This window comes from Anoplopoma fimbria, chromosome 24 (genome assembly GCF_027596085.1).
Source record: "Anoplopoma fimbria isolate UVic2021 breed Golden Eagle Sablefish chromosome 24, Afim_UVic_2022, whole genome shotgun sequence".
Taxonomy (NCBI): Eukaryota; Metazoa; Chordata; class Actinopteri; order Perciformes; family Anoplopomatidae; genus Anoplopoma; species Anoplopoma fimbria.
Window position 1 is genome coordinate 24380048 of NC_072472.1, and position 12379 is coordinate 24392426.

Sequence of the window (12379 nt, forward strand, 5' to 3'; positions counted from 1 at the left end):
TTGGGCAAGACACTTAACCCCAAGTTGCTCCTGAAGGCCATCGGTGTGGACTGATGATGAATGTTAGTTAGAGTCTGATGGTGGCACCTTGATGGTAGCCTGTCATCAGTGTGTGAATGGGTGAATGATATGTAACATACTACTGACTGTAAGTCGCTTTGGAGAAAAGCCTCTGCTACATGACTGTAATGTAATGTAATGTCACATAAACAGCAGCAGTTTGGGTGCTTGACAACCATTGTGTTAACGGTGTCCTTGAGCAAGGCACTTTGCCCCCCCTTCAGCTGACGAGTTGACGTCTACGTTGTATTTAATCCCCCCCAAGGAGCAATTAATTGACATCACGTGACACCATTAACTACAACAGGTTGAACAAGAAGTACTACCCTGAGCCTTCCTCGTAGCACTTATTGTATTCGTATTAGTCTGTTGCAATTATTGTTCTCGTAGTAATCTGCCTCTGCACTATACTTTTGCTCTGGTTTATGCTTTAAGATGCTTGTTTAAGAAAGGAGATGCACTTATGACTTCTGGTGACTAGTAGTTCTCTTGAATACCTATGTTGAATACACTTCCTGTAAGTCGCTTTGGATAAAAGCGTCTGCTAAATGACTGTAATGTAATGTAATGTAATGTAATGTAATGTAACGTAATGTAATGTAATGTAATGTAATGTAATGTAATGTAATGTAAACCTTTTTACTTGAATAAAACCTTTGAATACAACTATTGACTTACTCCATTAAAGGTTAATGCATTTCTTTTGAAATATATTTCAACTTAGTTTTTACTTTTTATATGGAGTAAATGATTGGACTTAACATTTTAACATTTTAACTAACTGTACTTTTGCTCTGGTTTATGCTTTAAGATGCTTGTTTAAGAAAGGAGATGCACTGATGACTTCTGGTGACTAGTAGTTCTCTTGAATACCTATGTTGAACACACTCTGCTACATGACTGTAATGTAATGTAATGTAATGTTTAAAAAAGGGAAATGAAGGGCTCAGGTAGGTCTGCAGCCAATGGGAGAGCAGGAGGAGTGCTCAGCAGAGAGGAGGCGTTCCTGCGCAGACACAGCAGCACACCTTCAGATGAGATGAAGTAGCAGCAGAGACAGACGGAGACACAGTCTGCACCAAGGATCCGGACTGGTTTTTCTTCAGGTGGGGGAGACAGGTGACCGACCCTCACACTCAGCCGGACATTACTGCTGTTCCACCTCCACCCTCCTCCACAGTACATGTTCCTTAACTACATGCATTTGGAGTCGATCATCTGAGCCAAGATGGAAAATGCGCACACCAAATCTGCGTCCGAAGTTTTGGACAACTTCGGCGTGAACGAGAACACCGGGTTGACTCTGGAGCAAGTCAAAGTCAACGTGGAGAAATACGGACCGAACGGTGAGTAGTGGTGGTCTGTGTCTGTGTCTGTGTCTGTGTGTGTCTGTGGTCTAAGCTGCTGCGTACGTCACACAGCAGCTATCATTCGTTTGGACGGGAAATCCATCCGCCGTTATATTCAGGCTGCTGAGAACTGTGCGCGTAAAAAAAAAAAAAAAAAGAAGAAGCGTGTTCTCCTCTTAAGCACAGTCAAATGTTCACATTCATTGATGCACAGAAATGAACCCTTTACATATCACACCAGCTCAAGTTCAATACGCATCTAGAGGGGGGGCATCAACCCAGTTAGTCTAATTAAGATCAATTAATTCATCCCACTGGTTCTGTTTATTCAGCTCGTCCCTTGAGGTCAGGTCAGGTCTCGTTTGAAACTATGCAATTGGCATAATGTATTCTGGTCGAAGCCCCTTTTATCCAAGGGTTTGACAGGTAATGTGACATCCCTGGCTGTCATGCATGGGACCAGGAAGTGAAGTGAAGTGAAGTGAAGCTGCTGGAGTGGGAGAGGATGTGGCGGTGAGAATGAAACGGATCATCTTGAACAACCTGTTTTCACTTTCAACAGTTGTTCCCTACACATGGAGTACAGTTTCCTGTTCAAATTACGAGACAACAGAGGGAAGTGGAAACATGTTGAGTCATTTTTACATTTATGGTCAGGTGGCTTTCAGGTGAGAATAAAGGCCCATTATGGGGTCAGCAGCACCCTTACACTCAGCTGGTGTTCAAGAAGTGTTTTGGTGTTGGGGCTCAGACAACCTGACATCACACCCCCCCGCCTGTCATTTGCATGTGTGGCCAAGCTGCGTAGCAGAGCGGCACATTGTGCCAGTCAAACAGTAGCCCTTTTGTTGCAGCCAGCCACTCCACCCGGGGGCCCATGATGACTTCATGGAAACAGAGCAACGTCTTGCCACAGATAACATCTTTCGCTTTTAGCTGTGAACTTCCTGCCTGCCTTGTGCGCAGAGCACTACAGATGCATGCTGGAGGGAGGGAATACCCCCTCTTTATTTTTGCCTTCTGAGGCTCGCTCCGCAGGGGTTGTCCACTCTAGCTGTTCCTCAACGAGCCCAAAAAAAAAGGAAGAAACTGCATGAATTGACATGCGTTTGTTAAGCATTTAAGTACACGCCGTCGCAGGGTGATGCACGGCGTAACAGCTCCTTCCTCTCTGCTTGCCAACTGCAGACTTTGTGTTTAGTGCCAAGGAGAGTCCGTTTCTGAGCTCGTGGCGGGGGGGAACGCTTACCTCGCCCCCACTGGCGCACAATGTTTCACCCTGAGGCATAGTTAGCAGGGTCTCATTACCGGCAGCATCATTAACCTAAATCAACATGTCCACAAACAGGATCTCCACTGTGCATCACACGAAGCTTGTGTACGTCTTGGTTTGGTTAAGGCCAAGTCTACGTCATCGCACTGCTCAGAGTGTCAGTAAGAGGATGATGTGAACTGTTTAGTTCACGTGTGACAATCCTAGAAATGTTTAGCATGCTCCATCGACCTTCAGATATTTGGGATGGATGAGCGGTTTCTAGAAACATCTGAGACGTGTCTCTAAGCTGCTAGCTGCCGCCTCAACCCCGCAGTTAAAACACGACGAGCTTGTCTTGCCTCATTGCTTCTATGGATAACTTGGAAGTGGAAAAGAGGTCAGATGTTCTGGCCTTGGTTTTCGGCTTTTGTATACATGGGGACATCTGTTCAAACTCAAAGCTGAGCTGCCTCATTCGTTTCTCCTCGAAGTCAGAGTGGCTCAAGTTCTTGCACTCTTGCCTCATTAGTAGGAGGAGATTAACAATTTTAGCTTCTTGATGGTATAGATTCTTATAGAACCAGGAAAGCCCATGAAATGTTGCCAGGCTGTGAGTAAAGACAGGTGAACGCCATCCAGGCTTCCCGGCTATGCGTCGGCGCTTTCATGTGCTTTTGACTGTAAAACCCCGCTGAGCGGCGTCAGTTTCTGATCCCTCTCTGAGATGTTGGAAAATTAGCTTAGCCCGCCACATCTGGACCGTCTTTTACTACAAAGCAGTCTATGCCGCAGACAACAGACGGCTGACCTTTTATTCACACCTTTCATTTAGGGTTTTATTTGTTACTTCATCACAGGAATTGCAAATTTACTGTTGGGAACTACAAGCACCTCGAATTTACAAGGCAGTTTATCACTTTGATTGTGAAATGGATGGTTCTGATGTAGTGGAGGAAGTCACAGACCTCTCTCTCTCTCTCTCTCTCTCTCTCTCTCTCTCTCTCTCTGTCTCTGTGTGTGTGTGTGCATCAAGAATGTTTGTGCTGTTACAGCTTGCTGTGTTTGATGATTGTGTTCTGTGCACTCGCAACCCCAATTTATAAAGCGCAGTCCGTTCACTAGAATGGACAGATTGTCCTCACGACCAATCAACGTTTCTTTAGGAGGGGTTGACCTTGCCAGCCATTTTCAAAGGTTCTGACGAACAGGTGAGGGAGTGTCTGGGGAAGAAGGGCCTCCTCACAGGAGAGGGTTCATTTATTGATCCCTCTTCCTTTTAAAACATGGCAGAGACGTTTCTGCTTTGTCAGACTTTGAAATATTAAAGTTTGGTTTAATTAAGAAGCATAATTAAATAAAGCACGTCAAATAAATTCAAGAGCATTCAAGGTTTGTCTGGGTTGTGAAATTGTCCCTTTGACACTCCTTTTCAGGAGAGGAGTACAATTGCGCAACGTATTCTGGTTAAACAACCCAGAGATGCATGCGATTTCACCATCGTGATACAGTGTCCAATGTTGGATGGCTTTCAGCAGTATCAAAGACTATCTGCACCACATCCACAAAACCAATCCGCCTCTGCATCTGTTGTGCACTCTGCACACGAGCTCCATTGAGCTCCTGTCCATCCCGTAGACATTCAGTCATTTGGATTATTTGATTGATTGGTTTGTTAAGACGAAGCGTGGGCTGGTTTTTCCAAAGAAATGTGTTTTTGTGTCTCTTCTGCCGAAGCGAACCCCCAGAGGGTGTGTGACGTTGCTGCTTGTGATTATTGGGTGATGCCATCCTCTGGTAGTTGTGCGATGTTACTGCACTTTCTTCACACTGGTTTCTGCCACGAATAATGATTACAACCTCCTCTTGCGGGATCTCACTCTGTGTCGTTTCTCTTCCTGTTCTGCAACTCGACTTACTCGCTCCTGCGTTTGAAATACAAGAGTCGTTTCCTCCCCCTCCTCCTCCTCCACACGACACAAGGGTTGCACATTTGCAGCACACTCCTCAGGCTGGGGTTTGTCGGCCTGCACTTCACTGACACTTGAGCTGGTCCAGTTGAGAGTTAAATTGTGGTAACAGCGTCAGAGTTTTTGTGTGGGCTTAAAAAAAAAAAAAAAAAAAAAAAAAGGAGAGTTAAGTTGTAGAAAAGTAATTTGAAGTCCTCGGGGAGTTGAGTCACTTCCCTGTTCTAGTGGGCTCAGTGTGTGTGTGCCTGCCCAGCCGCCTTCAAAGGAGCTGTGATCCTGTTCTGGCTTGTCACTTGCCCGCTTCCCTCCCACCTCTGCATCTGTCAGTCACCATCATCAGGCCCTTATGGGAAGATGACGTTGAGTCACTGGGCTCTAACGCGCAGCCGTCTGCCGTCCGCTGCATCGCGGCCCTGGTCCAACGCGTAGACGTGCAACCCGAAGGCGTTATGTGTTTCAAGGAGTGGGCCGTGTGCAGACCGAGCTTAGGCTGCACACGTCTGACCTCGGGGCGTACAGTGAAGTTAACATGAAGTCATCTTGATGCATTCAGAGAGACATGCAAGTCAATAACAGTGAGCAGCATGTAAAGATAAAGATAAATAAGTACACACTAGAGTAGAAGAGTCATGTGTTTGCATCTGATGTGTAAACCTGTTCCTCTTTACTGGGACAGGTTTGGCCAAAAGAAGACGAGTAACGAGCCACAGTGTCAAAACAGCAAAATGACATGAAGAGACACGAACATTATTTTCTCATGTTGTTTATTTCATAGTGAGCACTTCAATATGTGATGATGCCAATTTTATTTCCAAATTCTTTCTCTCGTTTTAATGGGTCTTTGGTTAGTAGTTACTTCATGTGTTCAAACCTGTCATAAAATATTTTATCCCAAATCGATCACGAAATATCTCAAGATTTTTGGTCAACTCACTACCTCCCCTTGTTTTGAAAGTCCTGCCAGGCTAAGACACCATTAAACTGTTAAATTGTGGAAAATTGAATTGGGACATTAACTTTATTAAAGATAAACCATTGCCTTGCAAAGAATATTTAATCAAGTTCAACACTTTTTAAGCCAACAAAAAACACACTGAGTGTGATTCCAGAACAAATTGTACTTACAGAAGATGTAAACCTCTCAAAACAGGTCTTAAATATATAATAAAAGGCTAACTAAAACACCGGGACCCTGGTTCTTAGCAAACGTTATTCAAACAGGAGTAAACGGTGTCTTTATTGGAGAGATTGGGACTATTTGCAGCCGGGGAGTGAATATTTACTGTTGCAGGACAGTATGTGGAGAATAAATGTAAAAGAACAACAGTGCCCAGGTCCGTCGCAATGATGGGACGTGGTTCATAGATGTGTTTTTACCTATGGCACTGAGGGGTAAGATGTATCAGGTCTTAGCTAAACAATACTTGTTGGTAGGATCAATTCATTGTAGGTTTTGGTCTTCTTGGGAAAATCTAGAATATCACCAGACTTTAATATAATTTTGAGGAATTTGCTTCTGTATGGGCCTGCTAAAAGTGTAGGTTATGAAAGTCACACCATCCTCTACAGTGACCTATACAGTTAGAGTTGGTGGGTGTGTGTGTTATTTTATTTATTGCCATTTAGAAAAATATTTCCGCAGTTTGAAATCGACACTAGTTTGAGTGGTCTCCATTGCTGCAGGGCTCAGATTGGTAAAGTTGTACTATACCAGGCATTTGATTGGATACAAGTGTCGCTCTGGTTTCAAAAACCTAGAATAAACCCTATAAATAGCATAATGTTAACACAGATATTTCAGCCTGCCATTCGGGGGGTTCACTGCACAGCACTCAGCTTCTTCCATTGGCTAGCGGGTGGCCTGGTGCCATCCTCCCAGCTAGCCTGTTGGGATGTTCAAAAAAAAGCTGGTTCTTCGCACAGCTGTGACCTTAAAGAGGAAGCTCAGAGCCCTGATGAGATATGAGCTCTGTGCTAATCACCTCATGCATGTCCTGCTCGGTTGACAGGCCCTGTTCCTTTTCGTTTGTAACTCACCAGCAGAACTCATCAACTGTTGACTGCTAAAATGCATCATAATATTTATTTAAACCTGAATCTAATGTGTAACGTGTGCAGTTAGAGACCAGTTGCATGCAGTGTTTGTGGCAAATTCAATTTCTTATCAGATTGACCAAAATGTGTTGATTTCAAGATAAAGTAGTAGTCTAAGTAAGATTCGATTGGTTTGATCCTGAAAATATGCAGCTTAAATATACACAGCATTCACATGCACAGGTAAAAAGATACTCTCACAGGACGAATATGAGAGTGATGCTGCAGTTCAATTTCAGCATGAGCTATTCTTTGCAACCTCACAAGGAAAAATCCAGACAATTTTTTTTATTTTTTTCCCCCTGACCACAAATGACGTCAGAGACAGTCCAGCCAATGGGCAGCCACAGCAGCCATTGAGCTGAATCTGTTTTTAATTGGCTAGAAAAGATAAAATCTCTGAAAGACTTTTTTTTTCAGAGACAAGCCTCCCAAAAGAACTGAACTGGGTGCAGCATTGACAGTTGATGGAGCTTCCTCTCTGTGTCCTCTCCATGTTGGGGTACAGGTTGATCAGTACAGGTTGATCAGTACAGGTTGATCAGTACAGGTTGATCAGTTATTTAAAACACACGTAGCTGCTGAAATAATTGTATTGAGCAGGATATCTCAGCGTTCTGCTCCACTTGCATCGTTTCCCCTGAGCATGGTTATATAATTATTTGCCGCTCTCTGAAACCATTATTTCCTTTGTTTGTCAAGAGTATGCAACACGATGCTAAAGTCAAAGTCATCTCCGCTCGGGAGTCTGGATGTGTCAGCAGGTTTTAAATATTTGCCTAATGTTAGTTGGGAAAATGTAATGGCAGCTCCAGGCTCATCCTGTTTCAGTGAACTGAGTAAATCTACTGTGGTTTGAAACGGCTTCTTAACTCGTGCATTGCAATCCCATTTGCCAGTTTTTAGAACGTTCACTTGGTATTACAAAATCAGTTACAAAGAACCTCAAACCCTTTGTGACATTGTAGGCAAGAAAAGGCAGCTTAATTTATTCAGCACATTTCAAACACAGATGCAATTGTTGTAGGTGGCAAAGAAAAGCATTAAAATGACATTTACAAACAATAAGCAATCATAACCACAATGAAATCAATTAAGATAGAAATACAATTTAAAATGAGATTGAATGAAATTAAATACATAAAATGAAGTAAAACACAATTGGAACAGACCACTAATTAACTTACAGGAATATAGAGAACAGTGGGAAAATATTTTGCGAATAATTCAATAAGCTCTAGATTTATTACTCCTAATGCATCCAAACCAAATTTTTTTATAAATACATTTAATTTACTTGCAATCAGCCAATTAAAAAGCTATTCAAACCTCCTCAGAAGTGCAGTCAAAACAGTTGGTCTGTTGTTTGGTCCACCAGTTGGTAAAGACTGAAATATGCACATTAGACATCTATTGGATGAATTGCCATCGGAATTTTGTACAGAGAATGAATCCACCAGATGGTAATTTCCCCCTCATCCTGTAAATTATCTCAACATATATTGGATGGATTGTCAAACTATTTTGCAAAGACACGCATGGTCACCAGAGGACGTATCCTACTGATGTATCCCTTCAGGATGGATAAAACCAATGGGTGACCCTTAAACTTTTATCGGTAGATCAATTGATGGCCAATACTATGACATTCCCATCAGCCTTATTTAAGCTTTTTGTTGCATGCTAACTAGCAAGTATTTGCAAGCTAAGAGGCTAAACTGAGGTGTTTGAACATGGTAAATATTATACCTGCAAACACCAGCATGTTAGCATTGACATTGTGAGCGTGTTAGCATGCCTATCATAGCATTTATCTCAAAGCAACACTGTCAGCCTCACAGAGCAGCTAGCAAGGCTACAAACTCTTGGTTTGCTTCTGAAATTCTATACAAACGTGCTACTTGATATGTTTAAAAAGGATGTGCTTAAGTATGAAATTTAAAGGATCCACATTGCGTCCACATGGCGGACAGCTCTGTAACATCAATAATGCTTCCATGTAAGTGTAAGTAAAGGATTCCACTTTGCGAGGCGTAATATATATTTTAAACTTAGTTCAGCTCACAAATCATCGTTTGGTCACATGAAATTACCACCATTTTCCATGGTTACGTGACTCCAACCGGCAAGGGGGCTCTCAAGACGTGGCGTGGTGATTTCAGTTCAGTGCGTCTGAAAAGATACATAGTACTGTTTATTCACACAAAAGAATGAACGATAGTATGCACATGTGCATAGTATGCAATTTGGGATGCTGCATTGTTCTTGTGTTTTGAGTGCAGCAGCATTAATCCAGTATGAGGGGTTTCCGGGCCAATAATGAATGTCGTTATGCTGCAGAGGAATGATTAGTGACCACTTCCTCCTCTGCTCCAGATGCTCCGGGTTAGTGTTCAGAGGTCGGCAGGGCTCCAGAAGATGACACTCGCTCACTTGGCTTCGTAGGACTTCCTCAGAGAGGGGAAGCCTTCCGGGCATCAAGCAGACGTTTTTATGTAAATGGCGGAAACATTGTCTCTGCCTGCAGACTGCAAACGTCTTTCCTGCAGTTACCTGCGATGCCTTCTGCGTAGCCGAGATAATAAGGTTAGGGAGGAAGAATGGGGTGCATTTATAATTCACATTTGATACAGTTAATGCATTCAGACCTTCCGGTGGGAGACTACATTAGGAGAATGAGCGGATATAGGAAGCTGTAGTAGACTATGTCATTAGGGGTTACCATCATGGTATTTATAGGCCTGTTTTACATTCTCATGGTCAGCGGATGGGGCTGGGGCCACTTACTGAAGCAGCACAAGTCTTACTACTGTACCTCCACGCAACTACTCTACCTATGCTGCCCTGCTCACACTTTACCGGCTGGCTGTTTATTTGGAGGCGTGTCTGCTTTGCCTGCATGCTACCACTCATGCTAACTGTGTATTCGCAGCCTGCAGGGGCTAAGAATGAGCCCGTTCACATCAGAATGTGGGGGGGGGTTCTTTGCAGTCAGAGCTACATCAAGGCCTCGTTGATTGCATAACAGTTATTCTCTGTAAATTTTGACAGACACTGGCACATTACCTCGCGAAACGATCGCTTTCAAGGAGCCTTCATGAGCCGAGTTGCCATGGTAACTGCTGAAAACTTTCTCATGTTTGTAGTTCATAACAGAGTGGCCTGAACTCTAGCTTGCTCATACTGCTTATGCAGCATGCGCACATGTGATGTGTAGTACTAGGGGTCCTGATAGTGCCGGCTATAATTTGTTAATGGACTCAGTCAGATTAGAGGCATACGCGTAAAAGGAGCTTGCTGTTTTTTTTAAATTCACAGATTGATGGGCCAGTTTCCTGCTTTTCTTCCTGACTATCTGGACACAGAAACCAGCTCCCTGCTGTTGTTGGCAACCGTCTCCAGGAAGTGTCTCCCCTCCGCGAGTAAACAAGCGCTTTTATTCATTGTCTGGGCCGGGAGGGGGTGAGGTGCTGCAGGGACACACGGAGAGGGAGAGGGAGAGGGAGAGGTGAAGTCAGTATGCAGGAATGTGCCTGGGCAAGCCTCGGGTTGACACAGCCCAGATGACTGTGAGGGAATCCTTGGCAGAGGGAAGCCGGGGAACCCCAGTCAACACCTCCAGCCCTTTCCCTCTCTCCTCCCTCCCTCTTTCCCCCTCTGCCCGTCTTGTCCTCTCAGTCAGTCCATCTTTGTCTCCAGCATTCGGGCTGCAGCCGGCCTGTCTGCCATTAAAAAAACATTATACAACCAAGGAGGCTCAGTAATGGGGAAACGGGCTCATGTCAGACTGGTAGAGCATGGAAAACAGCGAAACCCACTTCTCAACATTTCTGCTGCTGCTGGCAGAGTGCAGCCAGGAGTCCCCCTCCAGTTCAACCGTGTCCAACCTGAACTCTGAAAACTCTCCAGACAGCAAGTTTGAAAAGCTCTTCGCAGTGACTCATCAGCTATTATTGCTCAGGCCGGGGATGGTCATTCATGGAGACGCTCTCTGCACAAGGATCAGTCTCCTCAAGACGGTTGTTGTATAAGAGACTGAGAATGGAATAATATGCAACCGATCATTTGCAGGTTTGACTTTGAGGTTTGGAGCTCTGGGGTGAAATGCCTGTATGAGAACCTCTCTGTTCTTTAAATAGCTTGTTTGTACTGCAACAATCCGATTCGCTCCCCTGGGGTTTTTTGCAAACGCCAAATTAGGGAAAGTTATTTCACCTGAAACAACTTTTTCATCTCCTTCGGGTGAAATTCCCAGATGGCCTTCTTTCAACCACCGAAAAGCTGTGGGGTCGATTCCAGAAGTCGATGATGTGAAACAATCTGTGTTTTTGCCAGTGGCATGTGTAGTGTGAGTGGCTGCAAGCTTTTTTTTGTTTTTGGAAGGAGGCTGCAGGCTCACATCATGAACCTGCCTCTTTCCAGGCAGCCCGTCTCTCCACAGGGTCACGTTTGATGCTTGTGTAGCGCGGTCTGGACAAAACATGCAGAGGAACACGAGGTTTCCACTGCTTAAAGGAGAGCACCGACTTTTTCCACAAAGAAGCGTGAAGCTCTTCAGATGTGAAGGATGTTGTTTGTTAGGTTGGGCCTGTTCGGTGCTGTTTGCTATTGGACCTGACAAATGCAGTGACTAAGCACGCCCGTGTCTCACTGCGGTGACTCTGATCAACAGCACTTGTCAATTGGAATGTTTTTTAGAACATGATTGATGTGTTTTCTCCTCGCACCAGTGACTCATGTGTGTGGTGGGTGTTGTGTTCTGGTAATCAGGCCAGATAAGATGCTCAGCTTGCCCCCCTCCACAAAATAAAATAAATACAGCTTTTCCTTTCAAATGACAGATGAAAAATGGGTTGAAGATGATGTGAAAGAAAAAAGCAACGTGTTTCGATTCTTGGGTTTGTTTTTGTCGGAGCTTGCCCACATATTGATGGGGGGGGGGGGGGAGAAATCATCTCCAACAGTTTAGAGACTGAGGCTGCAGAAGGAATGTCGATGACATCACCACAGTTGTGATTAAGGAAAAGTTTTGCCTGGACAATCTAAAAAAAGATTAGCTTTATTTTGTCCGACATCCCATCCAAACTGAAAGTCATTCAATTTACACTGAACTAATCTGAACATTCTCACACTGGAACCAGTAAATGTTTCTTTCTTTGGTTTATAAATGACTTGAACGATTGATTATGAAAATGGTTGCTGATTCCGATTTGGTTGACACATGAAAATAAAGGGGAAAAAAAGACTGTTGGTAAGGTATACCATATATTGAAAAAACTTTTGGTAACCTAATCTGTTCTTAATCAAATAGTGATTTATTTTTAGACAAACTGAGTTATATGGGACTCTTGACAATTTTAGGGCTGTAAACCTGTAAAACCATTGATTTGTCAAAAATTGCTGACAATGATAAATTATTAATTTTCAGTAATTCCTTTGTGCAAAATTACCAAAAATACACAGCTTCCATTCTCTTAAATGTGAATATTTTCTGTATTCTTTGTCTTCTATGATATTGAACTAAATAGATTTCTGACAGTATGATAGATAATTTGGCAACATAAAGATGCCAACATGGCCCTATGGAGTAAAGAACTGAAACTGCCTTATTGACTAAACAATTAATTGAAAAACATATGGATAGTTTAATTAAT

The 12379-nt window shown here is 43.4% G+C and overlaps 1 protein-coding gene across 1 annotated transcript in view; it reads left to right on the forward strand.

Moving 5' to 3' along the window:
• The first annotated feature begins 1071 nt into the window (after positions 1–1071).
• atp2a3 (ATPase sarcoplasmic/endoplasmic reticulum Ca2+ transporting 3) overlaps positions 1072–12379 on the forward strand; it is a 49117-nt gene continuing 37809 nt past the window's right edge. The window contains exon 1 of the mRNA XM_054626531.1: positions 1072–1406. Within this exon, the coding sequence (XP_054482506.1) occupies positions 1289–1406 (118 nt within the window). The 5' untranslated portion in view covers positions 1072–1288. The remainder of the gene's footprint in view (positions 1407–12379) is intronic.